The sequence below is a fragment of the Rutilus rutilus genome (assembly GCF_951802725.1).
Source record: "Rutilus rutilus genome assembly, chromosome: 23".
Lineage (NCBI taxonomy): Eukaryota > Metazoa > Chordata > Actinopteri > Cypriniformes > Leuciscidae > Rutilus > Rutilus rutilus.
The window spans coordinates 19,646,387-19,671,511 of NC_140233.1; the positions used below are offsets into that span (position 1 = coordinate 19,646,387).

At 41.8% G+C, this 25,125-nt stretch overlaps 2 protein-coding genes and 1 long non-coding RNA gene across 6 annotated transcripts in view; 2 read left to right on the forward strand and 1 right to left on the reverse strand.

Annotated features, from left to right (window-relative positions):
- Window positions 1-5,156, reverse strand: part of ces2b (carboxylesterase 2b) — a 67,123-nt gene extending 61,967 nt beyond the window's left edge. The window contains exons 1-5 of the mRNA XM_084397039.1: window positions 4,978-5,156; window positions 3,982-4,171; window positions 3,731-3,869; window positions 3,510-3,643; window positions 2,484-2,637 (exon numbers count right to left, since the gene is read on the reverse strand). Of these exons, the coding sequence (XP_084253165.1) occupies window positions 2,484-2,637; window positions 3,510-3,643; window positions 3,731-3,869; window positions 3,982-4,171; window positions 4,978-5,146 (786 nt within the window). The 5' untranslated portion in view covers window positions 5,147-5,156. The remainder of the gene's footprint in view (window positions 1-2,483; window positions 2,638-3,509; window positions 3,644-3,730; window positions 3,870-3,981; window positions 4,172-4,977) is intronic.
- Window positions 5,157-11,148: 5,992 nt separating this feature from the next.
- On the forward strand, window positions 11,149-13,731 carry LOC311283595. The gene is made up of 4 exons (XR_014626087.1): window positions 11,149-11,215; window positions 11,859-12,423; window positions 12,547-12,666; window positions 12,800-13,731. It is a non-coding gene; the product is annotated as an uncharacterized lncRNA (long non-coding RNA).
- Window positions 13,732-17,245: 3,514 nt separating this feature from the next.
- LOC311283203 (uncharacterized protein) lies at window positions 17,246-23,621 on the forward strand. Of its 4 annotated transcripts, XR_014626030.1 has the most exons (8): window positions 17,246-19,846; window positions 19,990-20,193; window positions 20,318-20,409; window positions 20,486-20,667; window positions 20,792-20,856; window positions 20,990-21,235; window positions 21,453-21,698; window positions 22,152-23,621. XR_014626030.1 is itself a non-coding variant. In XM_084397495.1 (7 exons), exons 5-7 carry the CDS (start codon window positions 21,135-21,137, stop codon window positions 22,771-22,773), a joined length of 969 nt encoding a protein of 322 aa, XP_084253621.1. In that variant the 5' UTR covers window positions 17,246-19,846; window positions 19,990-20,193; window positions 20,318-20,667; window positions 20,792-20,856; window positions 20,990-21,134; the 3' UTR covers window positions 22,774-23,621. The 4 variants fall into 3 exon arrangements, 1 of the variants encoding a protein (XP_084253621.1); XR_014626028.1 differs by having other exon boundaries at window positions 20,318-20,667; XR_014626029.1 differs by having other exon boundaries at window positions 20,318-20,667; window positions 21,453-21,591.
- Window positions 23,622-25,125: the final 1,504 nt, after the last annotated feature.

The following is a 25,125-nucleotide window of genomic DNA, read 5'->3' on the forward strand; positions in this document are numbered from 1 at the left end:
ATATTACAGAGGAGCATGCTGAACAACGGCATTGCTCTGGACCAGATAAGAAAGCAAATCACCTCATCTCACTGCAGCTTCACACTTTCACTTAACATCAGTCTATCCTCTGGACCTAAGCTCCAGAGGAACATACTGAACAACAGGCATTGCTCTGGACCAGATAAGATAGTGGATTGCATCATCTCATCACGACTCACGCTCTTAACGTTAGTCCATACTCTGTGCTTAAGCCCCTGCAAAAGCAGGATGTAAGCATTAAGCAGGGTTCTCCTAGAGAAGCGAGCAGAGATCAACTGCACCCGCTCTAATCTCCAAGCCTAAAAAGCTGGAGAGGGCGATAGACCTCTTTAATTCCTCCATAGAAAAAACACCTGCAGGACCATGAAGGCAGACCCCAAAATCAGCGTAAACTGAATGGGGGGAGCCTAGGGAGAGAGGGGTAATGACTACTCCTTCAACCCTCACAGACCCCCAGCGAGGGATATATCTCCTGAAAGCTGCTGACTGAGACTTCGCCTTTGTAACTTCTCTACTACCGCCTCACCGGCAGTCCGTAGAGGTCAGAGTGTGACATCAGAGCATCAATAAGAAAGTTTTTCTAATTTTCCTTGTCACAGATGCCTCTCTGTAGCAATTATAGCAACCACTTAATGACCAATGCACAGTCCCTTCCTCACGTGAAAAGTTTACCTACACGGGACACACTATACGAGCTGAACCAGATTCCTCCATGATCTCGACAACTCAATGAGAAGATCTGGGAGAAATAAAAGGCACACAGACTTATATGTGGGGCAGCGGAGGAGGCGTATTATTAATAACACCTGCCTCAACTCTCTCTCCGCATGGAATTCCTCACAACTAGACACGCCACATTAAAATGCTCTCAGCCAGGTCAGAAGCGCCCGCAGAGGGGCTTCCTGAACCGACATGAGAACAACAGAGCTAGCAGGAGAAGCTCCTGTCAGACTCCTTCCCATGCTCCACCTACATCCCCCATGATCAGTGCCGTCGCAGGTGGGGTGCGAGGCCCTGTGCGAACTTGAAATGCGAGGCCCTGCTCATTGATGTGGATGCTCAATTGCGCATGAATAACAGTCAAACGGACGTAGCTGTTTTAACGTTAGTTCTATTGCACGCATAATCTCGCTGCAATACGTTTTTATCAAGTAGAATAATACAGCATAATTATGCATAGTGTCAGCTATGACTTTTTGCTATTTATTTCAGAGGGAAAAAAAATCAACTGTGCAACGAGTGGCTTTACATCAAGTCAGCTCGAGAATTTTCGTGTGAATACCTACATCCGGCTATTTCATAGATGTGTATCTGAATGGTCCAGAGGTAGAACTTTCGTCTAGCGTGCCAGAGATTTTAGGTTCGAATCCGCACTCATATAGTTTTTTTTTTTTCATCAAAACCGATTATGTTCATTAGTGGTTGTATATCAAGCATGGACACGTTTGTGTGCATTATGTTTTGAGTATCCGGAACTGATTGAAGCGCGCGTCCTAGTGAAGACAGTGTGCGCGAGCGGCAACGACCACTTTGATCCCTTGATTTAAAAAACACATGTCAGCGCTAGATCGTCTCTTATTAAAAAAAACGAACGAAATGAATACTCTGCCAGTTAACTGGAGATGTTTTATTTATTTGTAGAATTTGTACATTCGTGCCGCGAGATGTTTTAAAAAGTGGTGGGGACAAAAAAAACAAAACAATTTTTTTTCCCAAAAATAAAAAAAAAATCAGCAGGATTGCGAGGCCCCCTAGTGGCGCGAGGCCCTGTGCGGTTGCACAGTTCGCACAGCCTATGCGACGGCTCTGCCCATGATCAATCCCGCCCTCGGCAGCAATGGGATCCGAACGACGAAGTGCAGACTCTCAACTCTCATACCTCAAGAGAGAGTCAAGCAAGGGTGGAGCTTCTCACAGCAAAAGCTTCAGAATGAATGCATTCAACTCCCTCAAAAGACGAACGTGCTCTGTGCAAACGCTTGATTCTCATCGCTCTAAAGAGAATCAAGCAAGAACAGAACTTCTTACCTCAAATGCATTGCAATGAGCGTATCTAGCTCCCTCGAGAGTTGAATGCGCTCCAACAGACTCTTATCTTCACATCCGCATGCAAACAAAGCGGCTTCCTGAAGACAAAAAAGCTGAAGACGTGTAATGCAGGCACCCTTCTGTATGCCTGGGCACTCTCACGTGCTTCACACACAGGGTTTCGCAGGACATGTCTCCGTAGCGTCATCAACTGACACAGCGAGGAGTTCCTTCGAAAGAGAACTCGCGGTTATGGTAAGGGGTGTGACATTTCCCAAACATGCTCGAAACGGTTGACCAATCACAGCACACTGGTCCAGCCAACCAATCAGAGCACATTTTGCTTTTTTAAAAGGAGGGGCTTCATAGAGACAGGATCAAATCAGAGCATTACTGACAGACATATATATATATATATTATTATTTTTTCTTACATGTAAAGACACACTGACTCCTCCAGCAGACTCTCCAAAGATGGTCACTAATTCAGGGTCGCCCCCAAAGCTGTGGATGTTCTCCTGAACCCAATGAAGGGCAGCTACCTGGTCCAGAAGACCATAGTTTCCTGGCGCATGTTCATCTCCTGTGCTAAAGGGCAGAATATAATCATACAACTCCATCAAGAGACCTTAGACCTCGATTGCACTGAAACTATTAACCTAAACAATCAGAGATTCTAAAGCATCACAATCATGAACTTGTAGGACTTTATAGCCATTCAGGTCTGAAGTCCAAAAACACATGGCCTGCTGAATGCAAACCAAACCTAAACCTTTATAATGTTTGATGTGTCATCTTTTAATGTTACTCCAACACCTGGGCAGGTAAAACGAGAAAAAGTACTTCAATATATTGGCAGTGATATTATTTAGAACTACACAGAAAAGTTTGTTGATAAACTTTTATGCATGCTTGAGAAAGCTCAGTCTGAATGTTTAAAATGGTTTGTAAGTTGTAAGACTGAAACATTTTTTAAATCTTGAAGTTTGAAGGTTTTAAATATTTTTAAAGATTAAAGTATTTTAAAAAGATTTCAAATCAGCAACAAAATCTGTCATGAACTGTCCCATAAATGTCGTTTCTTGTGCTCAAATAGCACTAAAGGCAAGACCAGGCAATGCACATGTGCAGTCTCAAGGTGCATCTCAAAACACTGACTGTTTCTACAGCAAATGTGACAATAACTTTATCAATTTATCAATCTATCAGCCTTTTATTTAGAAGGCGGGACTTATTCCAAAATACTGCGCATTCAACTTTCTCCCATTCATAGTAATATGAGTGTATAGTCTTTCTATAAATATAGTCTTTGCACTCATGGAAGTTACATTAATGTTTTAGCATGTTCATTTTCTATCATGTAGTTAAAGGTTGTTAGCACATTTCTAGCATGTTTTAGATTTAGTTGAAACTATTTTGGATTTTATTAGATCTTTATGTTGGTAACAATTAGTTTTTACCTGAAAAATCCAAGTAGGCCAAGCCTGTATTGAATCAGGACCACAACTACATCTTGATAGGCAGCCAAAACATGTCCGTCAAATATGGAAGCAGAGGCCATCGACAAACCTCCACCATGGATCCAAACCATAACCTTTTGCAACATTAAAATACTATTAAAATGCATAAAATACATATAATATTAAAATACATAAACATCAACCAAATCATTCACACTTACAGGCAACTTGTCATTAGCTCCAGGTTTAGAAGGTGTGTAGACGTTGAGGTAAAGACAGTCCTCTGCTGAATCAGGAACCTCTATATTCATAGATAAATTGCCCACCAAGTTTTCAACTATCTGCTTATCCTGCAGACACCTGGGACAGACACAGAGTAACACAAGTCTCACCACTTGATCTCCAGTGTAAAATCTAGGACCTGAAGCAAATGCATTGATCTACAGGTGGATTAGCTTTGATTTATTCTCACATGAGCGGCTGTTTTGTAGCATCTCTCACTCCGACCCATTTCTCTGCAGGTTGGGGTGGAGCGAGTCTCAATGAACCCACGGGTGGCTTGGCAAACGGAATGCCCAGGTAAGAATGGACAACTGTGTCCTTTCCCTTTGCTTTCATGTGTGATCCTTTCAGGGCCCCAGATTTGGTTTGCAGGACAGGTCCTGTGTAATTCATTTTAAAAAAAGAGAGAGATAGAGTTTAAAGCATTTTTTTCACAGTATGATTTGCAATTCATTTTCTACGGAGCACGGGAAGCCACCTGTGGAGAAAGAGTTTACAATCCATCCCCTCAGTTTATAAACCGTACTCACGAATTCTTAAACTGTTCCCTCGGTTTATCAAATCTTGCCCATGGATTAATAAACCGTACCCACGAGTTCCTAATCCGCGCTCTCAGATTTGTAAACCGTGCCTTCAGCTTTGGCAATCTGTACCCACAAATTCATAAACCGTGCCCACGCTTTCGCAATCCGTTCCCACGGGTTTGTAAACTGTACTCACGGATTTACAACATTATGTACTTGTTTTGTTTTTTTAATTAACAATGTCAATCTTCATCTTTATAACAGAAGATGGGTCATTCTACAGAAACGAGAGCAGCATAATTAAATAGGTGTAAAATTATTATAATTTTCATTATCATGATCATCATTATCATTTATATTTATTTAATTTATATATGCTGTAACGTTACTCCATCTGAAACTATGCATCATACACACATTTTTGCAAGCCCCGATCGACACACCTACTTCTGTGAATGCACTTTCAACGGAATATCCCATTTAGTAAACCCATTTTGCTAAAACAACAGCATTGTTGCTTTACTTTTTGTCGTCAAAAAACGCGTGAAAACACGATTGCTTCGAAACTTGTGTAAATGTCGTTTTCTTATCTTGACAAGAAAAGAGTTAGCGTACTGTTGTGCAAGTAAACGCACTCATTATGACACATTAACCTGACTTACCATCCTCTGCTTTCACAGTGTTTTGAAGAGTCAGTGCGATCAGCATGCAGAGTGAAAGCACGACAGACACCCTCATCGCCATGCCGTGTACAGTCAGTCTCAGTCCCGCTGCAGAATGAGCGTTTACAAGCTCCGAACGGTTATTTACACAACTGCGTGATCTGACCATACTTTGAACTTTGTTTTGGGAACTGTGGTTGCCAGATACTTTCTAATAAAAAAACAACTATTTTAAATTGAGTTGGTGGTGGTCTTTTTATTTAAAGGATTATTTTAAGGATTAAAAGGTAGCCTATTTAATGGAATAAAGAAATAAGAACGGTAAAAGCAATTCTAGGTCCATTTAAACTTTTTTCAAATAATATTTTATTTAAAAAAAATGCACACTTTTGTTTGTATATATAGGCTAATATGACTAAAATGTAAAGACTGAATGTCTGCGCCATTTTAACGTTTTAATTAAAGGATACCACCAGTAGGTGGCGGCAAGTCACTGTCTTAATATGCGAGTTGTGGAGTAATTTATTCAACCGATTTGTTCAAACGGCTGATTCATTCGGAAAACAAGTGATTGTTCATTGAATCGTTAAAATGATTCGTTCAAAACGCGGGTTTCAGTAAAAAAAAAAAAAAAAATCATCGCTGTCTGTTGGACCACGGCTTCATTATGAAATTCTCGTCGGCGATATAGCGTAAAAATTGACAATATTGTGTCCAAAAAGTAACTCACAATGTTAATTTTATTGTTAATTTAACTGTTGTATAAAATAAATAGCACATTTGCAATTGTGCCAAGGAAAACGGCACTCTTGTTCATGTGATATTCTAATATAACACCATAATATGATATAAATATAAGACAAAAACTAATTTTGGGACATCTACTATAACTGCACTGACACATCACGCAGTGAAAGCAAGCATGAGAGAATCGCGATGTCAGCTCGCACTCGCAGTGCCTCGTACATAGTTAAAACAATGATTACAATATCATCATAGTTCATAGACAATATCGCACACTCCTAAGCACATAAAGAATGAACATTTACTCGTTTTCTTCTCTCCTCTCGCGTGCAGGAGACAGACGCCGTAAGTGACGCGTAAGGAATAGTTGAAGAAACACATTTGATATGAAAATAATGGCCTAATCTAAATTGACAAGCTGTTACCTTTCTGATTTGCCAGAGCACTGTGGACTGGTGCAGGCAAATACATTGATGGTTCTGTGGTACGGAGACGCCGCAAGGGGGCAGTAGACTTGCACAACATGAGACAGGCCTCTCTGACACAGACTGCATATGGGATACTGGAGAGTGATTATTGGAAGCAGGTCCTGTTAAAATGAAAAATTCAATGAATACAATGTGTGTGTGTTTATTGTATTTCTTGTATATTTTTGTGTATATATATATGATGTAATGTAATTGTGTGATGTAATTTCCACCAAGAGGTGCATTAATTATTGGTCAAGATCTTGTATTGTCAATGCAAGAGTCCAGCACTCTGTAAAGTTTACTCCAGCACATCCCAAAGACTTTCAATGAATTTAAGGTCTGGCCTCAGAGGTGCCAAATCATGTGTGAAAATGATTCTTCATGCTCCTCCCAACCATTCTTTCACAATTTGAGCTTAATGAATCTTGACATTGTTATCCTGGAATATGTCTGGAATATGTCTTCCTACATGGTTGTTTGAGAAATGAAAAGCTACACACTCCATCAAGTAGGGTTAGAAGAACTGTTGCCAAACATAGGCTATAACATGCAGAAATATAATCACTGCAGTAATGATCCAAATCATAGACTCTTAAAGGAGAACTCCGGTCAATTTTAAAAAAATTTTGTACATTTGGAGTGCTGTCAGTACAGAGAACAACGACAAAAATCGGTGTTGCCTACACCGTGTTATCCTCTTTTTAAAATTTGCACCCTGTTGACTTCAATGGGGCAAGTTTTAAACCTGCTTTTAGCCTCTTAACATCCTTGATGTGTCATTACAAGTGCACAGGTCATGTGAGTGATTCCTTCGGAGTGAACGCGGGTGAATCTGACTGCAGTAGATGTGAAAGAAATATATAAGTCCACAGTAATCGATTGTCGAGTTCACGCGCATAGGTTTAGTACCTATGATCACGCGCGTGAACTCGACAATCGACTACTGTGGACTTTGACCGAAAACAGGATGTAAATACAGGTATGTGCGCTGGCTGAATAAACATCATTTTTTATATATTTCTTTCACATCTACTGCAGTCAGATTCACCCGCGTTCACTCAGAAGGAATCACTCACATGACCTGTGCACTTGTAATGACACATCAAGGATGTTAAGAGCCTAAAAGCAGGTTTAAAACTTGCCCCATTAAAGTCAACAGGGTGCAAATTTTAAAAAGAGGATAACACGGTGTAGGCAACACCGATTTTTGTCATTGTGCTCTGGTCTGAAAACGAGGTGTGTTCAGGTGCATTGTTGGCGCGTTGCTATCATAGACAGTAAAAGAAATGGACACAGCGACCCCATTGGATTCAACGGAGAAAAGTGAAGTCAATTAGAAGCACTCATTTCCTGATGGCTGAGCGTAGGCTACTGCGCAGACTCAAACTGAGTTTGACAACGTAGATGTGACGTGAGAAACCCGTCTGTCTTCTAGTAGCTGTGCCAAGAGAAATCTGAATCATTCCCTTCCGAAACTTGCAGAGACGGAGAGTGTGAGTAGGAGCTGTCCATGAGCTAGGAGCAGGAGCAACTTTTAGTAGGTATTCTGATTAATTATTTTGTCATTTTGCCTCCACATCCCCCCGATTGCCCGCGAGCTTCTCCTCCTGTCCATACGGTAATTTCTCTACTGTGCGACAGAGAGTCGCGTGGTTATGACGCAATCCTTAGCCTATTTTTACAAAAACTGCATCTACAGGGCCATAACGTAAGATAGAAGGTAATGGAGCCTTTTATACATTTTCGTGTTTCTTTAGAAATAAATAATGGACAAATGGAGTCTTTAAACGCCTCAGATGTAAAGTTATTCGCTGTCAAAGTGACGCCAAAATGAATGGGAGTCAATGGAATGCTAACAGCAGGTGATGGTCTGCTAATCAATGGCGGCCCCCGGGGAAGCTTCAGTTTTTTTCTGAAAGATTACCCCCTTGGTTGCTATTTTGAGGCAACTGAAATAGACTGCGCCATTGACCAACTCAAACCTGGTCTAGGGCCCTATTTTAACGATCTAAGCGCATAGTCTAAAGCAGTGGTTCCCAATTCCAGTCCTCGTGACCCACTGCTCTGCACATTTTGTAGGTCTCTCTTCTGACACACTCAGTTCAGTTCATGGAGTCTCTCCTAATGAGCTGATGATCTGGTTCAGGTGTGTTAAATAAGGGAGACATACAAAATGTGCAGAGCAGTGGGTCACGAGGACTGGAATTGGAAACCACTGGTCTAAAGCGCATGGCGCAAGCGCACTTAGGGCGTGTCCTAATCCACTTTTGCTAGTTTAACGACAGGGAAAATGGTCGGCGTTCCCGGCGCATGGTCTAAAAGGGTTGTCCCTATTCGAGTAATGGGTGTGTTTTGGGCGTAACGTAAAATAAACCAATCAGAGTCTCATCTCCCATTCCCTTTAAAAGCCAGTTGCTCTCGCGCCATGGCGGATTCTCTATTTACATGGCGGAATTTGCAAGTGGAAAAACTGAACACTTCTCTAGCGATGAAACGGATCTGCTCGTGCGCGAGGTTAAAGCGTGCAAACAGAGTTTGACTCGTCCCCCTCAATGCCTATGGTGGTTATGCCTGGTGTATATCCAAATGAAACTCTTTTCAAACAAGAAAAAAATGTATGGCGGGACTTGATTTTGTCCATCAGGAATAGATTGAGGGAGAAGTTATTTTGATTAAAGATTACAATGGCACATGCAAAAAAAAAAAAAAAAAAAAAATGATGATGTGCATGGATAAATAAATTATAATAAATACAACAAAGTTAAATTTTACATTAAAAGTTACATTTCGATTTCATGGTGATATATAAATAAAAAAACGTAAAAAATAAGACAAAAAAGCATTTAAAGTCTTCAAAAACATGGATATATGTGTGATTTCGAGACAATAATGTACATTTATAAAAATCGAATGCCATGGGTGTTTAGTGAATATATTTTATTGTTTAAAAATTATATATTTTTGAAATCCTTTCCAGTAAATATGAACAACTGGAAAAGTCACAGGGCCTTAGGTAAACTAGTAGACGCAACATTATTTAGTGGTGTGTTTTCTTTCAATCTGGCAACACGCTGAGCTTTATCAAATAGTGGCTGTAATTCATCAAAGATTCCCTTTACCCCAGTGCCTATTCATAATGACGAATGATAAGGGTTTTGTCAATTACCTTACATGGACCTGTATACGTACAGATCACACATGTGTATTTCAACCTACAAACAGAACGATGTCAGTTCTAATGTGCGATAATGTGCTTTAAAACTTAGCAATGATTAGCTTCACTCGCCGCGGTACATGAATCACAACATTTGAAGTTTTGAAACTTTTGGTTTAAATACCTTGCAAAGTAATGATTTTCTGAGAGTTCTCTGTGTACGTGAATTACGTAGCGGGCCAGTGGCGCAATGGATAACGCGTCTGACTACGGATCAGAAGATTCCAGGTTCGACTCCTGGCTGGCTCGGTTCTTTTGAATTTCGATTCTCGAGTTTGTTTTAGCCGGCTTTGAACATGATGTTGCAACAAACAGTGTGGTGAATGGAGACAGGACGCACCTACAATGTATGTGAAGGTTCAAATTAATCTGGCTCACTGCAGTATGTCAGTACTCGACTGAAATTATTCCTTTTTGTTTGAATACGTTTCGTCGAATTCGCCACTGTTTTGTTTATCTTCAAGAAAATAAAAATCGTGAAAGCTTTTAAGTTTAAAAAAGACAACATTTTGATTTAACAGCCAGCACCATGAGTACAAATTAGAGTTATCCCTTGTGCGTCCTTGAGGGCATATTTGTCTTTTTCATTTTTGTTTGAATTTAGAATTTTAATATTTTCACCCTCATTTCCTTTATAGATCTATTTTACACTAGGTACACAAAATAGTTACACACTGAGACTCATTTACACTGCAATTTGAAATCCCAGGGCCATTTAACTATAAAATGATGACAACGTATAATGGTAAAAATGGAAAGTCTCTCTCATGTTGTTCAAGACAGTGAACCGCACTGCCCTCTCGCGGCATGTGCTTGCAAGTACATCGTTATTTACCTGAACTAATACAAAGGAAATATCTTGTGTTTTACATGTTGTTAATATGTTATAATCCCGTTTTTCAGGCGCCAATAGTGCATCTCATTACAGCAGGGGAGATATTCTATGAAACAGGCATTTTACAGATATTCTTTTTACCTTTCTGAATTTAATCTATGAGGAGATGCCGCGAGAGGGCAGTAGACTTGCACTCTTTTAACGCGTAAATGGCTTAGGTTAAAAACATTAGTTTAGGTCACCTTTTACCTCTTTCTTCAGTGTAGTTTAGCAGTGTCAGTTTAGCAAAGGATTCAAGCAGGCCTATATGCTTTTTATTGAAGATAACTAACACGAAGTGAAACGAAACGTATTCAGTCAATGAATCATCACATGAGTTGTAAAGACTTAATTTGATATGATATTGAATTAATGTGCAATATTTCACGTATTATGCGAGCATCCATGCCAGACTCGATTAGAGCCGTCACAATGTATGGTCGAGAATCGAAAGTTCAAAAGAACCGAGCCAGCCAGGAGTCGAACCTAGAATCTTCTGATCCGTAGTCAGACCTCAGACGCGTTATCCATTCATGCCACCTGTAAATATTTGTTATTGTTGGTTATGACAGCCAATCACGTTCCCTGCTGCAACCAAGATTCGTATTATTCTTGGTAATGACAGCCAATCACGTTCCCTGCTGCAACCAAGATTCGTATTATTCTTGGTTATGACAGCCAATCACGTTCCCGGCTGCAACCAAGATTCGTATTATTCTTGGTTATGACAGCCAATCACGTTCCCGGCTGCAACCAAGATTCGTATGCTATGGCCAATCACGGCTCGTATCACTACCATGATTCAGCCTTGTAGCTAACCAAGAATTGACCAATCAACGTCAAGAGCCATGGGAGACTCCTCCCCCTGAGACTTGCGGATTGCGGCTGGAGAAGAGGATAACGTTCATTGACTAACTTCTGACCAACATTTGCAAAGTAAGTCAGTCTTTTATCAATAAAAATAAAGTGCCAAATATATATAGTTGTTTTAAATGAATAACCTGTGACTCAGACTAGCTAATAATTCAAGTAATTAATACAAAATATTATAAAAAAAAATGATTTTATAGATTAGCCGACCAAGCAGAATAAAGTATATAACGTTAACGTTACAGTTTACTACAGCTTTATCAGCTGCAACATTAAAATGACTGTTACACATTAAGGCATCACTAATTATAATCCAATAATATAGTGTACATTATGCGTCTACTTTTAGTACTTTTAGTATATTTTGATGCTAAACTTACTTGTTTTAGCTAAGTAGGCTAACATTTTGAATGCATGACATTTACTTGTAAAAGAGCAGAGGGTTTCAAAGAGGGGAAAGTAGTGGTATAATAATTTTTGAAAAAATGACCTCTTCCTCAGGGATCATTCTGAGATTCTGATATGTAAGCCAACATTTTGAGACTGTTGGAAAAATATACACACACGAAGCATAATATTATAATCAACATTACAAGGTGATCATGAGTAAATATAGTAATGTATTATGCACAGCTGTATTAACTAATGTGTTACCAAATGTGTTTTGTCTGTTTTTCTATAGTCTTTATATCTTCTTGTTTTAATTTAGATGGAACCTCTTCAGGAGACGAGCTGATGGGAGCCTGAATCTGACTGATACAGTGGAAGCGGCAAAGGTGAAGGAGGCCAACAAAGGAAAGCCGTACACATGACCCCTGTCCCCGGAGATAGTGCTGGACAAGGCCAAGAAAAGCTTAAGTCAGCACCACAGAGATCTAGTTAACAGAAAAGCACCTGCTGGGTTTCTCCCAGCACGCTACCACCACCCAGCACGCTGCCTCCTCCCAGCACCCAGCACGCTACCACCACCCAGCACGCTACCACCACCCAGCACGCTACCACCACCCAGCACACTACCACCACCCAGCACGCTGCCTCCTCCCAGCACCCAGCACGCTACCACCACCCAGCACGCTACCACCACCCAGCACGCTGCCTCCTCCCAGCACCCAGCACGCTACCACCACCCAGCACGCTACCACCACCCAGCACGCTGCGTCCACCCATACTTCCACCGCCTCTCTCCGCTCCCTCTTGTTTAGGAAGTTGCCTAACCAGAAAAGCCTGACCAAGACCATAGAAAGGCTGGTTTCCCCCGTCAAAGCCAGCACCTTGTAAGCAAACATTTATTTGTATAACACTTTTTTGGTTTGTTTAGTATTTATCGCTTTGTAGGATTTTAGGATTTATTGTTCTGTAGTCATGTCTATCTGTTTGTCCTGTGTTTTGTTTCGTAGCTTTGACCCAGGCACGTACGCGGCCCTCAGCCACCCTCACCCGCCCGACTGTGTCCATTGAGATAGATGACAGCACACTGCTGGCAGAGGCAACTAAGTTTGAGAAGGCACATCTGGCATGTACGTTTATAATTATTTAAAACATACAACAAAATATTCAAGTTTCCATTCCAGAGATAAAAAAGTAAAGGGAAGCAATGTGAATTTGCATTTGTTTTTTTATGTATTTATAAAAAAATAAAATAATTCATAGCTGGGAAACAGCAGCAGCCAGATCCAGCGCAAGCTGCAGGAGCGTCATGCGGTGTGGTTGCAAAAGACAGTCCAGTATCTGACAGATTGCAAGGGGATTGCCAGTGCTGTCACGTCAAGCCTGATCCTGCCTGTGACATTTGAACCTGCTCCTTCAATGCCTTCTGTTCCCTAAGCACCGGTGGCTGATGCAGGTGTATGCCCAGGATGTCCTGCAATGGCTGGATGAGATCAAGGCCACAATAACATCACAATATGGTCGGATCTTAAAAATGGATTCTACCAAAAAAGTGGCCAGAAAACTAGCATGACGCAGCTATGGCACTGCTTCCTGGGCAACCAATGTTGGCAAAGAGCATGGACAGGTGATCATGTCCGTGGTCACAGCCAGTGAAGGTTTTGGTCTCGGGCCAATGATTGAAGGCCTCATCAGGCGATACAGAGTGGCTGGGGTGGCTCCTCCCGAGGTACTGTATGTCGACCGAGACTGCTGTGGCAACACTCTTCTGAGGAGGATGTTTGAAGAGTGGGAGCAAATGACCATCCGGTTAGATATATGGCACTTTATGCATAGGTTTGCTGTGGGTTGCACCACCCACTCACACCAGTGTATGCCACATTTATGAGTCGCCTCAGCCACTGTATTTTCATGTGGGACCAGGTCGACCTGACGGCCCTGAAGAAGGCGAAACGTGCAGAGCTAGAAGCTGACTGGAAACCTTCATCCGAGGCTGATGTGCTGCGCTGTATCAGCTGTAGCGAGCTAGCCCTCCATTGCAGGAGAACCACTCGTGGGACCAAGGAGACCCTGGCGCAGATTGAGAGCCATATTCAGGCATTTGATGGAGATGCTGGTCGTTGGAGTCCCACTTATAAACTCAGCCCGGATGAGAGAGATCTTGAAGTCCCAGCGGAAGCAGGATCCAGGATCCTCTAGGTGTGCAGCTCTACATCAGAGCATGTGAGCGGAGTGGAGCGGGAGCGAGCGGGGAGCGCGAGCGGGCGGGTCTTACTGTGCGTTCACACCGGACGCGAAAATGCGTCAAAATTCGCGCCTGCCGCGTCTAGTTATACGCTTGACCACTTTGTGTGCATTCGCGTGTCAAGAGCGAAATTGACGCGCGTAAAATCAAAAGTTTGAATCGAAATTTACGCGCGTCAGAGGCGAAAGTTTCGAAACCTGTTGGCGGCCATCTTTTTTTAGATGTTTATCGAGCATTAGCATTAGCATTAATCGAGAGAGTCACCGCTCGTATATGCTCTGGAGAGCAGAAACAGCAGCGTAGTGGACATCGTCGCTGTTCTCGGGTCCACCAAACCCTCCGGAGGGTTTCAGGGGTTTCACAATTTGCTCCAGGAGGTAGGTTTGGTAGACCTAACAGTGAGGACGCTGACGAGGAAAGCGTAGGCCGTATAAGCCTCGGCCTCGAGTGGTGGTCGCTGCCTGACGAGCCCGCGCTGTACAGCCCGGCGCGAGGTTCACCCTCGCCCGCACCTAATCTGTGATTTATTTTTGTTTTGATAATAAATGGAGCTGCAGCCTTCAAAAATGAAACCTGTCCTGTGATTTTTTTTTTATACACTAAATTGTGTTTGTTGTCTTTACATTAGATTAATAATGTTTCATATAATCTAGAATAGATATGGAATAAATAGCATTCAATACAAAATGAGTATCTCTCATATATTGAAATCGAGTTTTATGTTTTTATTTGCTTTATTGTGCATTTTTAGTCATAGTACAAAATAATTTATTGAGGCCAAACATAAAATAACATTATAAACTGTCACTTCACCACGTGACAGCAGCATGCAAGCAGGCTCCTGATTGGTTAACGCGGCGCGAATTGACGCAGAAGTTCAGATTTTTCAACTCGGGCGGCAGACGCGAATTCGCGTCAAACGCGTGAATGCACAAATAGCACTAATAAAATCATTCGCGCGTAACGCGCTTAACGCGCCAGACGCTCAATTCGCGTCATTCGCGCGAACTTGACGCGCGAATGAGGCGAATTCGCGTCTACCGCGCCGCGCTAAACGCCTCATTCGCGCCGCAGGAATTTTTTACGCGCGTAACGCGTCTTTGCATTGACTTAACATTGAAATGACTCGCGCCTGACGCGCTAAACGCGTCCGGTGTGAACGCACCATTACTGTGCGTTCACACCGGACGCGAAAATGCGTCAAAATTCGCGCCTGCCGCGTCTAGTTATACGCTTGACCACTTTGTGTGCATTCGCGTGTCAAGAGCGAAATTGACGCGCGTAAAATCAAAAGTTTGAATCGAAATTTACGCGCGTCAGAGGCGAAAGTTTCGAAACCTGTTGGCGGCCATCTTTTTTTAGATGTTTATCGAGCATTAGCATTAGCATTAATCGAGAGAGTCACCGCTCGTATATGCTCTGGAGAGCAGAAACAGCAGCGTAGTGGACATCGTCGCTGTTCTCGGGTCCACCAGACCCTCCGGAGGGTTTCAGGGGTTTCACAATTTGCTCCAGGAGGTAGGTTTGGTGGACCTAACGGTGAGGACGCTGACGAGGAAAGCGTAGGCCGTATAAGCCTCGGCCTCGAGTGGTGGTCGCTGCCTGACGAGCCCGCGCTGTACAGCCCGGCGCGAGGTTCACCCTCGCCCGCACCTAATCTGTGATTTATTTTTGTTTTGATAATAAATGGAGCTGCAGCCTTCAAAAATGAAACCTGTCCTGTGATTTTTTTTTATACACTAAATTGTGTTTGTTGTCTTTACATTAGATTAATAATGTTTCATATAATCTAGAATAGATATGGAATAAATAGGATTCAATACAAAATGAGTATCTCTCATATATTGAAATCGAGTTTTATGTTTTTATTTGCTTTATTGTGCATTTTTAGTCATATTACAAAATAATTTATTGAGGCCAAACATAAAATAACATTATAAACTGTCACTTCACCACGTGACAGCAGCATGCAAGCAGGCTCCTGATTGGTTAACGCGGCGCGAATTGACGCAGAAGTTCAGATTTTTCAACTCGGGCGGCAGACGCGAATTCGCGTCAAACGCGTGAATGCACAAATAGCACTAATAAAATCATTCGCGCGTAACGCGCTTAACGCGCCAGACGCTCAATTCGCGTCATTCGCGCGAACTTGACGCGCGAATGAGGCGAATTCGCGTCTACCGCGCCGCGCTAAACGCCTCATTCGCGCCGCAGGAATTTTTTACGCGCGTAACGCGTCTTTGCATTGACTTAACATTGAAATGACTCGCGCCTGACGCGCTAAACGCGTCCGGTGTGAACGCACCATTAGACTGAGCGCAGAGCGGCATTTTTAAAACGACGGAGCGTTGCTCTATTTCCCGCTCCAATTTCGCTCCGCTCACCACGAGTCTGAAGCATGCTCAGTCACCCAGAATCCATCTGTCTTTCACTGTCATCAACAGACAATTTTCAATCAAAACTCATTCAAAATGGAGTTCCAAAAGTACTTCAAAAAAGAAAACGAGAAATCATACAGGTGTACTATTAGAAAACGAACTAACAGTGACAATGTGGTAGAAGAAAACGAATGTGGAGACATCGTTTCAGTAAGTAAAGATTCCTTTTGGAATCTAAAAAGGCACATTTCCCGAAAGCATGAAAGTGTGCTACGTGAACACGCTGGGAAGAAAGCCAAAGGTTAGCAAATTGAATATGATAACTTGTAACAAAGTGTAAATTAAATATAGATTAATATTCAAACAAATTCGTTTTGTCATTCAAGTAGGCATAATGGTTTGTTTTATTTCATTTGTGTCGTCCGTGAAATTTGTATTTGATAGAGCTAGAGGAGGAGCAGCAGCAACAAAAGAAAACGGTTGAGGAATTCAAAAGTTTCTTCACTGCACGCAAAGGCCCAACTATAACAAGGGAGAGAAAAAGAGAGCTGGATGTAGCATTTTTTAAAATGATTTACATGGACTATGAACCGCTGAGTGTAGGAGAACGCGAAGGGATGCAACACTTTGCCAGCGCAGCTCAACCGGGCTACACACATAGATATCATATATAAACGCTAGATGTCTTATGGCGCAGTCACTTCCGGCATCATCGTTCGGCCATCTTGTGACAGTGCTCTGTGCATTAAGGTGAATGATCAGCACGCACACAAATCCTCTTATCTCGCTGAAATCTTGACGGATTTACAAACGGTTTGGTTTCTTACAAACGTTATTAACGTGGCTATAATTCCGAATGCTTGAAAATGTATGTTATAATTTTTCATATGTATGCAGTGTATGTATGCAGTGTCATAACTACATCTCTGACGTTTATAACAAACCAAACCGTTTGAAAATCGGTAGAAAAATGAGCAAGTTATGGTTATTTAAAAGTACATGCACCATTGAAGTAGTGAGCGAGTACACTGTCGCAAGATGGCCGCCACGTGCGGACGTCGACCTCCATTGGCCAGCAGTGCGCACGAGACATCTAGCCTTTATATATGATATCTATGGCTACACACCCCCATGCTACAACACCGTACGGGACACGCTCATGCCACATGCTCTGGAAGAGATGGAAGCCAAACTGCGAGACCTACTGCAAAATGGTGATGGGCTCGTTCTGTCAGCGGACATTTGGACCAGTAGAAGAGGGCACAGCTTCCTTGGCATCGTGGCCAGTTTCATTGATGGGACGTTCCGGGGGCACACGGTTTTGTTGGGCTGTGAGCACATTCAAGGGCACCACACCGCAGATCGTATTTATCAAAAGTATGAAAGTGTACTGAAATATTGGAACGTGCAACGACGTGTGATTCGTGTCGTCACTGACAGTGGCAGCAACATGATCAAGGCGTTTAACCTCCTCCCTGGCACTGAAGAGGAGGCGGAGGGTGAAGTGACCGCGGATGCCAGCAGCAGCGCAGAACATGAAGAGGAGGATGAGGAACCGCCGGCGCCCTCGCAAGTCCATGTGGAAGTGATAACAACTAATGTAGAAACTATGATAAATCAGTACTTTACTGTGTCAAATTTACATCTGAGATGCCCCATTCACATGCTTCAGCTGGCGATCAAAGATGCCGTTAACGAGCACGACAACATTAATAGGCTGTTAGTGAAAGTCGGCAAGCTGGTGAAAAGTGTACGCAAGAGCACCCTGAACACAGAGGAAACAGACCAATTAGGGGTCCGTCCCACAATTGCCTGCGCCACTCGATGGAGCAGCCAGCTTCGGATGATTCAGTCGGTCATCCGGCTGTTCCAAAAAGACCCGTTATGGCAAAACAAACTCAAGTCTAATGTTGCTAACATCACCCTGAATCAAGTACGCCAGCTGACGCACCTTGTCAGTGTGCTGACACCTCTGGCAGACCTCACAGAAAAAATGCAGAAGGAGCTGGGGAACCTGGGGATGATCCTCCCTGCTGTCACAGAAATAAAATCCCTGCTCACCGATGACACTCACGCTGCACTTCCAATGGGCATCGCTGCTTTTGCAGAAACATTGGCAAACAACGTGTCAACTCGCTATGGAATATACTATACTGATAAACATCTCATTTTAGCATCAGTGTTAGATCCCCGTTTCAAGACAGAATGGATAATCCGAGATGAGTCTGTATGCAACAAACTCGGGGAGATCCGTGACCTCCTCATAAAAGAAGCGGAGGAAATTAATGCTCCCAGTGGGACACCCGAGACCGACACACCACCCGCCGCTGACCTGAATCCCGAGCCTGAACCAAAAAGAGCTCGCCTCTTCGGGTCATACTTCAACGAGCAGCAACGCATTACCGGAGACGCCAAAGGTGAAGTTGAAAATTACCTCTCATCCCCGAGACAGAACCCGGACGCAGATGTCATTCGATTTTGGAAAGAAAACTCAACGTCTTTTCCCCGCCTGTCTAAAGTGGCTCGCATTGTGTTCAGCATCCCAAGCGGGTCTGCGAGCGCAGAGAGAGTTTTCTCCGCTGCTGGCTTGCTCTCAAGAAACCACCGCATGAGTCTGAAGCCTCAGACATTGTCCAAACTTGTGTTCTTGAAGGTCAACTCAAAAGAACTGTAGATAAGGAAAGCAATTCATTTTTTTTTTTTTTTTTTTTGTTTGACAACAAAGCCAATTTAAATTGAAATCCACGTGCACACTGCGCAAAAGTTCAGTTAAGAATTTTGGCCTAATAGTTCATTTTAAAACTTTGATGTAGGCCTATAGCCTGTATATTTTTATTTATATAATTATGCCCATTAATTCGTTTAATTTTACAGCAGTTTTTTTTTTTATTTTTTTTTTTACAATAGATAGCCTATAAGCCAATTCAAAATTTAATCCTGCGCGCTGCGCAAAAGTTCATTTATAAGAATGTTGGCCTAATAGTTAATTTACTTTCAAAACGTTTATGTATATTTTTGTTTATATAATTTTTATTTATATTATTAGGCCCATTTATTCGTTTAATTTTACAGCAGTTTTTTTTGTACAATAGATATAAGCCAATTTAAATTTTAATCCTGCGCGCTGCGCAAAAGTTCAGTTATAAGAATGTTGGCCTAATAGTTAATTTACTTTTAAAACGTTTATGTATATTTTTGTTTATATAATTTTTATTTATATTATTAGGCCCATTTATTCATTTAATTTTACAGGAATTTTTGTGACTAATTTGTAATTTGTCATTTGAAATAAAATATTTCTATTTGAAAAATGTTGTTGTTGCTCATTAGTTCTTTAGGAGGTAAGGCTGTGGTCTAAGCTAAAAGTCATAGGCCCCTATGTAGATTTTTTTTCTTTTTTGGAGCGAGCGGGGGGCGATTTGAGTGGAGCGCGAAGCAAACTGCGTTGAGCGCTGAGCGATAATGAGCGGAGCGGCCTGATGTAGCTTTGAGCGGGGGAGCGGAGGGGTGAACAGTTCCGTGAGCGATGAGCGGAGATTCTCACCGCTCCACTCCGCTCACATGCTCTGCTCTACATGCAGACGGGCACTTTAGTTAAGGGAGGGCACCGTCTGCCAACCTACCGCTGTGCCAGAGGTTCCACTTCGCTTGAGTCATTTCACCTGCACCTTAACAGATTCATCCCAGGTAAATAAGTGACTTCACTGAATTATTCAAATAAGATTTGATTTAATTATATATTAAAATAAGTATGAGAATTGCAAGAACAGCTATTTATGTATCCATATGACATTTTTGTGTGGTCTTATTTTTCTTTTTTGAATTTACAGGTACGCTGGCAAGTGACACCTTCTTCCAGGCATATCTTTTGGATGGACTTGCAAGGTGGAATGAGGACCGGGCTGTGGCAGCAACAACTGATGAGCAGCAGCCACATTCCTACAATCATCTTCTGCGTCATGCTGTCAATACTCTTGCAGAGGAGGTTATGGGCAAGAAAATCATCCCTTATGTTGGGCCAAGAAAGTACACTGGTAGATGACTATTTGTTGTTTTTGGTGACAATTTCATTCAAGTGTACACATACCATTTAACCATTGAGTTATAATATAATATCCTGGCATATTATCTAATTGTCATTGTTTTAATATTTTAAAGGTGAGCTTATTGGAGTGGAATACCTTTATCAGCAAACTGGTAAAGTTCTGCAGGACTACAAGTTGGCCATTGAAGAGTCAGAGACCACTGAGGTTGGTATAGAAGTGGATGAAGGTTATGCGGAACTTGAGGAGTTTCAGGACATCACTGTCCCCACCTTTGATACAGAACGGACACCTGCTGCCTCTTCACAAGCATCAGTGTCTGCAGCATCATCTCCAACCCCTCCTGTCACCTGCTCCATGTAATCACTGTCTGTGGTCCCTCCATCACCAGTGACATCTCCTGTCACCAGCTCACCGCACAGTCATTCAAAGCCAGGACTCTTTCCTGGAGCACATACAGTAGCTGTGAGTTTACCAAAGTATTCATAGAGGTTTCGGTAACTGTTGTCACACTAACTCTATATGTATATATGTCATATTGAAAGGCAAAAATACTAATTTAAACTAAATGTTTACCTTTTTCATGTAGTCCCAGTGGACCAATTCTCGGCAGAAACTGGTCTTCCGACATCTGAAGAGAACACTTCACATGATGTAAGGGCCCAGTTTCGTTTTTAATGTACATTAACGTGTGTAAACAAAATATGGGTTATGTTGGCTGTGCTTTCATGTGAATATTTGTATTCATTGCTGCTATCAAAAGTTCCTAAATTATCTTTCATTTTAGGATTCTGTTGGACCTGATAATATTGAGGGGTATGGAGCCGTGCAGGACTTGGCAGAGTTTTTGGTTAGCCTCAGAGACCACCGCCTGGCCTTGACTGGAGAAGAGTGGGTCAAGATAATCACCCTATGGCAGGCATTGGGGGAGTATGACAAGAGGAAGACCATTTACTCACCAAACCTCCCTAAAACAGGGACGATTCAGGGCCACTAAGAAGATTGTGGCACCAGGTGTGGAGAGCACCAAAAGGTATGTTAAATTTAGCAAACACAGGTTCTCGATTATCTTAAAAGTTTTGTATAAAATAAACAAGACCACATAACTATGCACAGATATTAAAAATTAACATCTAGACAACACAAAGCAAAACAGACAGAATAGAAAAGGTAAAAAAAGCAATACAAAAAAGAACAGAGTAAGGATCACTAATTGAAATTAATAATATGTATTCTGCTGTAATTTGCAGGTGTTTCGTTGGGGCTCATAGTCCTGCACAGTGGCCTGACTGCAACCGAGTGGTGGAGGCCATCTTCACAAGGCTCTGTGCCCTCTACCCAAACGTGGTGCGGTGTGATGGAGTGAGGGTGTCCCGCTTCACAATGGTGGTACGTGCTTACAAGCACATCCGAGAATGCATCCTCACCAATGCTAAGGTGATGAGCGAGAACACCATCCAGCTCCCAGAAGTTAATGCTGCAACAGTCACACAATGGTGAGTAAATTAGCATTGTTACAGCTAAGCCTAAATTTAAAGCAGCTGAGGGCCACACAGAGGGTTCAAGTAATTGACGCGGTTGACTTAATGTAGCTATGGCTGCTTTGACGGGTCTAGAAACAAATCAACAAGAGTCCAACTTCTGCTTTCTTCTCCATTATGAAAGATACGATTTATTGCTCACGACATGGTCTTCAAAAGACTGCAAGAGAATCCATAATCAGTACAACGTTCCATCTCCATAAACAGCTTTCCAACACACATACAAACGAACAGCTACAGTACCAGCGGCGTTTTACAAAAGCAATGATGCACGAGACGAGGGTGTGATCAATTGCTCTGTGATCTCAGCTGTGTCATCTGAGTCGTGATCAAATAGTAGTTGATGACACCATCTTTTGTATTATTGCTTAAATGTTTATTAATATTGTTTGCTTTATGTTTTCCCAGGTTCAGCAGGCGTTGCAAGTCACAGGAACAGGATATTTTGAAGCAGGGTATCCAAGCCCCTGAAGCACCCATGGCAGGACCTGAGAACCTTCCTGCGGCTATGCAGAAAGGACCGACTCTCTATTCCGGCAATTTGGCTGAGCCTCACCTTTTTATCCTGCCACCAAACACTGCTGGGGAGGCAAAACTCAAGGGGAGGTCGCAACCTCAGGCCATCTTCCAGGCTCCACCATCACATCAAGGACTTCCTGTCATTGCACCAGCACCACCTGTCTCTCTCCCTTTCATTGTACCACCTGTGCAGCTTCCTACAGTGCCTGGTACCTCACAGGTGATGTTCTTCAACCTCCCATTACCTTCAGCTATGCCACCATCAGCTCAGACACAGACATCCAGTCAAGCGGTTCCTTACTCCACTCAGCAATACAGAAAGAGAAAACAGGAGAGGGAGCAGACTGGAACTGTCACAAGAAAGTATGTGAGGAAGACAGACGTCATTCTTTGCAGAAAGTGCAACAAAGAGAGAAAGCCACCATCACATCTTCAGTACTTTGGCAACTGGTACTGCGAAGAGTCTGAGACTCAATCATATGGTGAATGGAGGGCTGTGCTGATGGAATGAGGTTATAGGGGGGAAAAAAGCCAGGAAATGACAACCCTCCAGCTTCTTAAAATTGCTCTTTCAGCACGTTATTTTTATTTATTTATTTGATTAATGTTTGATTATAGAGCAATTCTCCAACAATGACAGCTGTCTCTAAACTGTGTGTGATGCCTTTTGGTTCTTTTTTTAAACATGGTTTTTAGTTTACCTTGTTATTTATGTGTGCGTTTTCTGAGATGAAAGTTCAATATTACTGATGTTCACTGGGTTGGGTGATTAACAGCTCAGGGATTGATGGTTCTCTCCAGTTCTCACAACAGAAGGCATATCACTGTGCGGAGGTGTGTGTGTGTGTGTGTGTTTGTGTTTTGCGCGCACGCATGTGTGAGTATGATGGGGATAATGGGTGTTGTGTTTGTACCTTTATTTTTGTTTTGTTCATTTTATTTATCTTACACTTTATTTGATTACATTTGTTTACAGTTTTTAGAATATGAGAGAAAGACAGGTATATTGTATCAGGTCATTTAATTCTTACTGGAGTTAAGTGAAATGTACTTGCGAGCGGGATTCGATCCGGCGATCTCCGTCTCTATTTCACACATCTTGTGATAGCTTAGATAGACGTATGCGCGCCGTCCTCCATCTTCACAGCAACCTGTCAGACGGCCTTATTTTTGGTAGTGACAACCAAAAATGAGCCAATCGCTGTTTGCAGCGCTTCGAGAATTCTTCGAGGAATTGACCAATGAGAAAAATGCCGGTGAAACGTCACTGGCCAATCAAGCATATGACCGTCGCTAATATTTCTAAATAAAATGATGGGAATATTATATATATATATAAAATATTCTCATCATTTTATTTATGGGAAATAACATTTATTTATTATTTTATTTCGATAATACCTCAATTGTATGTAGCGTATGCTTAATTTGTGCAAATTTCGATGTCACTGTCCATCTTTATTATGTGGGTTTGGGGGGCGCGTAGATAGGCTATGTAAGGAACGTTTTTTTTTTTTTTTTTTTTTTTTAGCGGAAAATTTATTATTTTCAAATGTATTTATAGTGTGTATATAAACAAATATATATTTTATAATGACATAATTATACATGTACATTTATATGTTTTAAATACAATTATGATTACTGTAGGCTAATATATGTAGCAGTGCATTTAGTTACTTTTGAAAGGACAAAAATAAGGTGTCAGTGTATTTCATTAGACTTTAACTTTGTCAGCTATAAAAAAATCTAGCATTTCCTCACGTTTTACCACTGATTTTTAGTGACAGTCGATATGCATGGGCCACTGGCGATGACATCCCCCCCCCCCCCCCCCCCCCCCCCTGGATTGACCTCAGGTAACTGGAGGGTGGTCTGCTGCATCACTTCTGCGTTGCTCAAGATGCACTCTCTGATGTGCTTGTAGGCACATGCAATCAAGTTAAATCTTGAGATTTTAACTCCTTCTTTACGCACAGGGTTGGGATAGAGAGCGCACAGTTTCACAAAAACTGCCTCGACAATTCTGTTGCAGTCATGCCACTGTGCAGGACTGTTTGCTCCAACAAAGCATCTGAAAATGTGGAGAGAGAATACAAACTGGTTGCTATGTAGTCATACTATTCAAGGAACAGCCAGACATGGGAAAATATGATGCAAAAGATCTTACCTCCTTGTACTCTCTACCCCTGGTGCCACAATTTTTTTGGTTGCCCTAAACCGGCCTGTCTTCAGGGAAGATTTGTGGAGAGTACACGGTCTTTTCTTTGTCATAATCTGCTAGTCCTTGCCACAAACTAATAATTTGTGCGGATTCTTCTCGTCAAGGCAAGACTGTGTTCCCTGAGTTCAACCAATGTCTCTGCTAAGTTCTGGACTGCACCAAAACCTTTGATGTTGTCAGGTCCAACCGAATCCTAACAATTTTTTTTTTAAAGTGGCTGTTGAAAATTCAGTTTTGCCATCACAGGAATAAATTATATTTAAAAAATATGTTCAAATAGTTACACTTTTAAAATAACTTTTTATTTTTACTGTATTTTTGAGTAATTAAATGCAAGCTTCTTTCAAAAACATAAACATATTTTGACCACCAGCGCATATGTACTCAGAAACTTTATATACATGGAATTTATAAATGAACGAATGAAGAAATAAATAAATAGAGACAATAGGTAATAAGAATAGAATATAATAATTAGAATAAGGGCTTTTCATTGCCATTAAAGTGAAATAACTGAACATAAAAATAGAAGTCTGATAAAAAAATAATAATTTTTAGACAAAAAACGTCAGACGGACTTGGAGGCTTTTGCATCTGAAGTCTTCAATTATACCTTTGTTTAAACAACCCAGTACATAA

Bases quoted from the DNA above. Each gene is read 5' to 3' on its own strand.
- LOC311283203 (XM_084397495.1), top strand. From the start codon at position 21,135: ATGACAAGAGGAAGACCATTTACTCACCAAACCTCCCTAAAACAGGGA. The intron at 21,236-21,452 runs GTATGTTAAATT...TGTAATTTGCAG, and splicing joins GGTGTGGAGAGCACCAAAAG to GTGTTTCGTTGGGGCTCATA. The intron at 21,699-22,151 runs GTGAGTAAATTA...ATGTTTTCCCAG, and splicing joins GCTGCAACAGTCACACAATG to GTTCAGCAGGCGTTGCAAGT.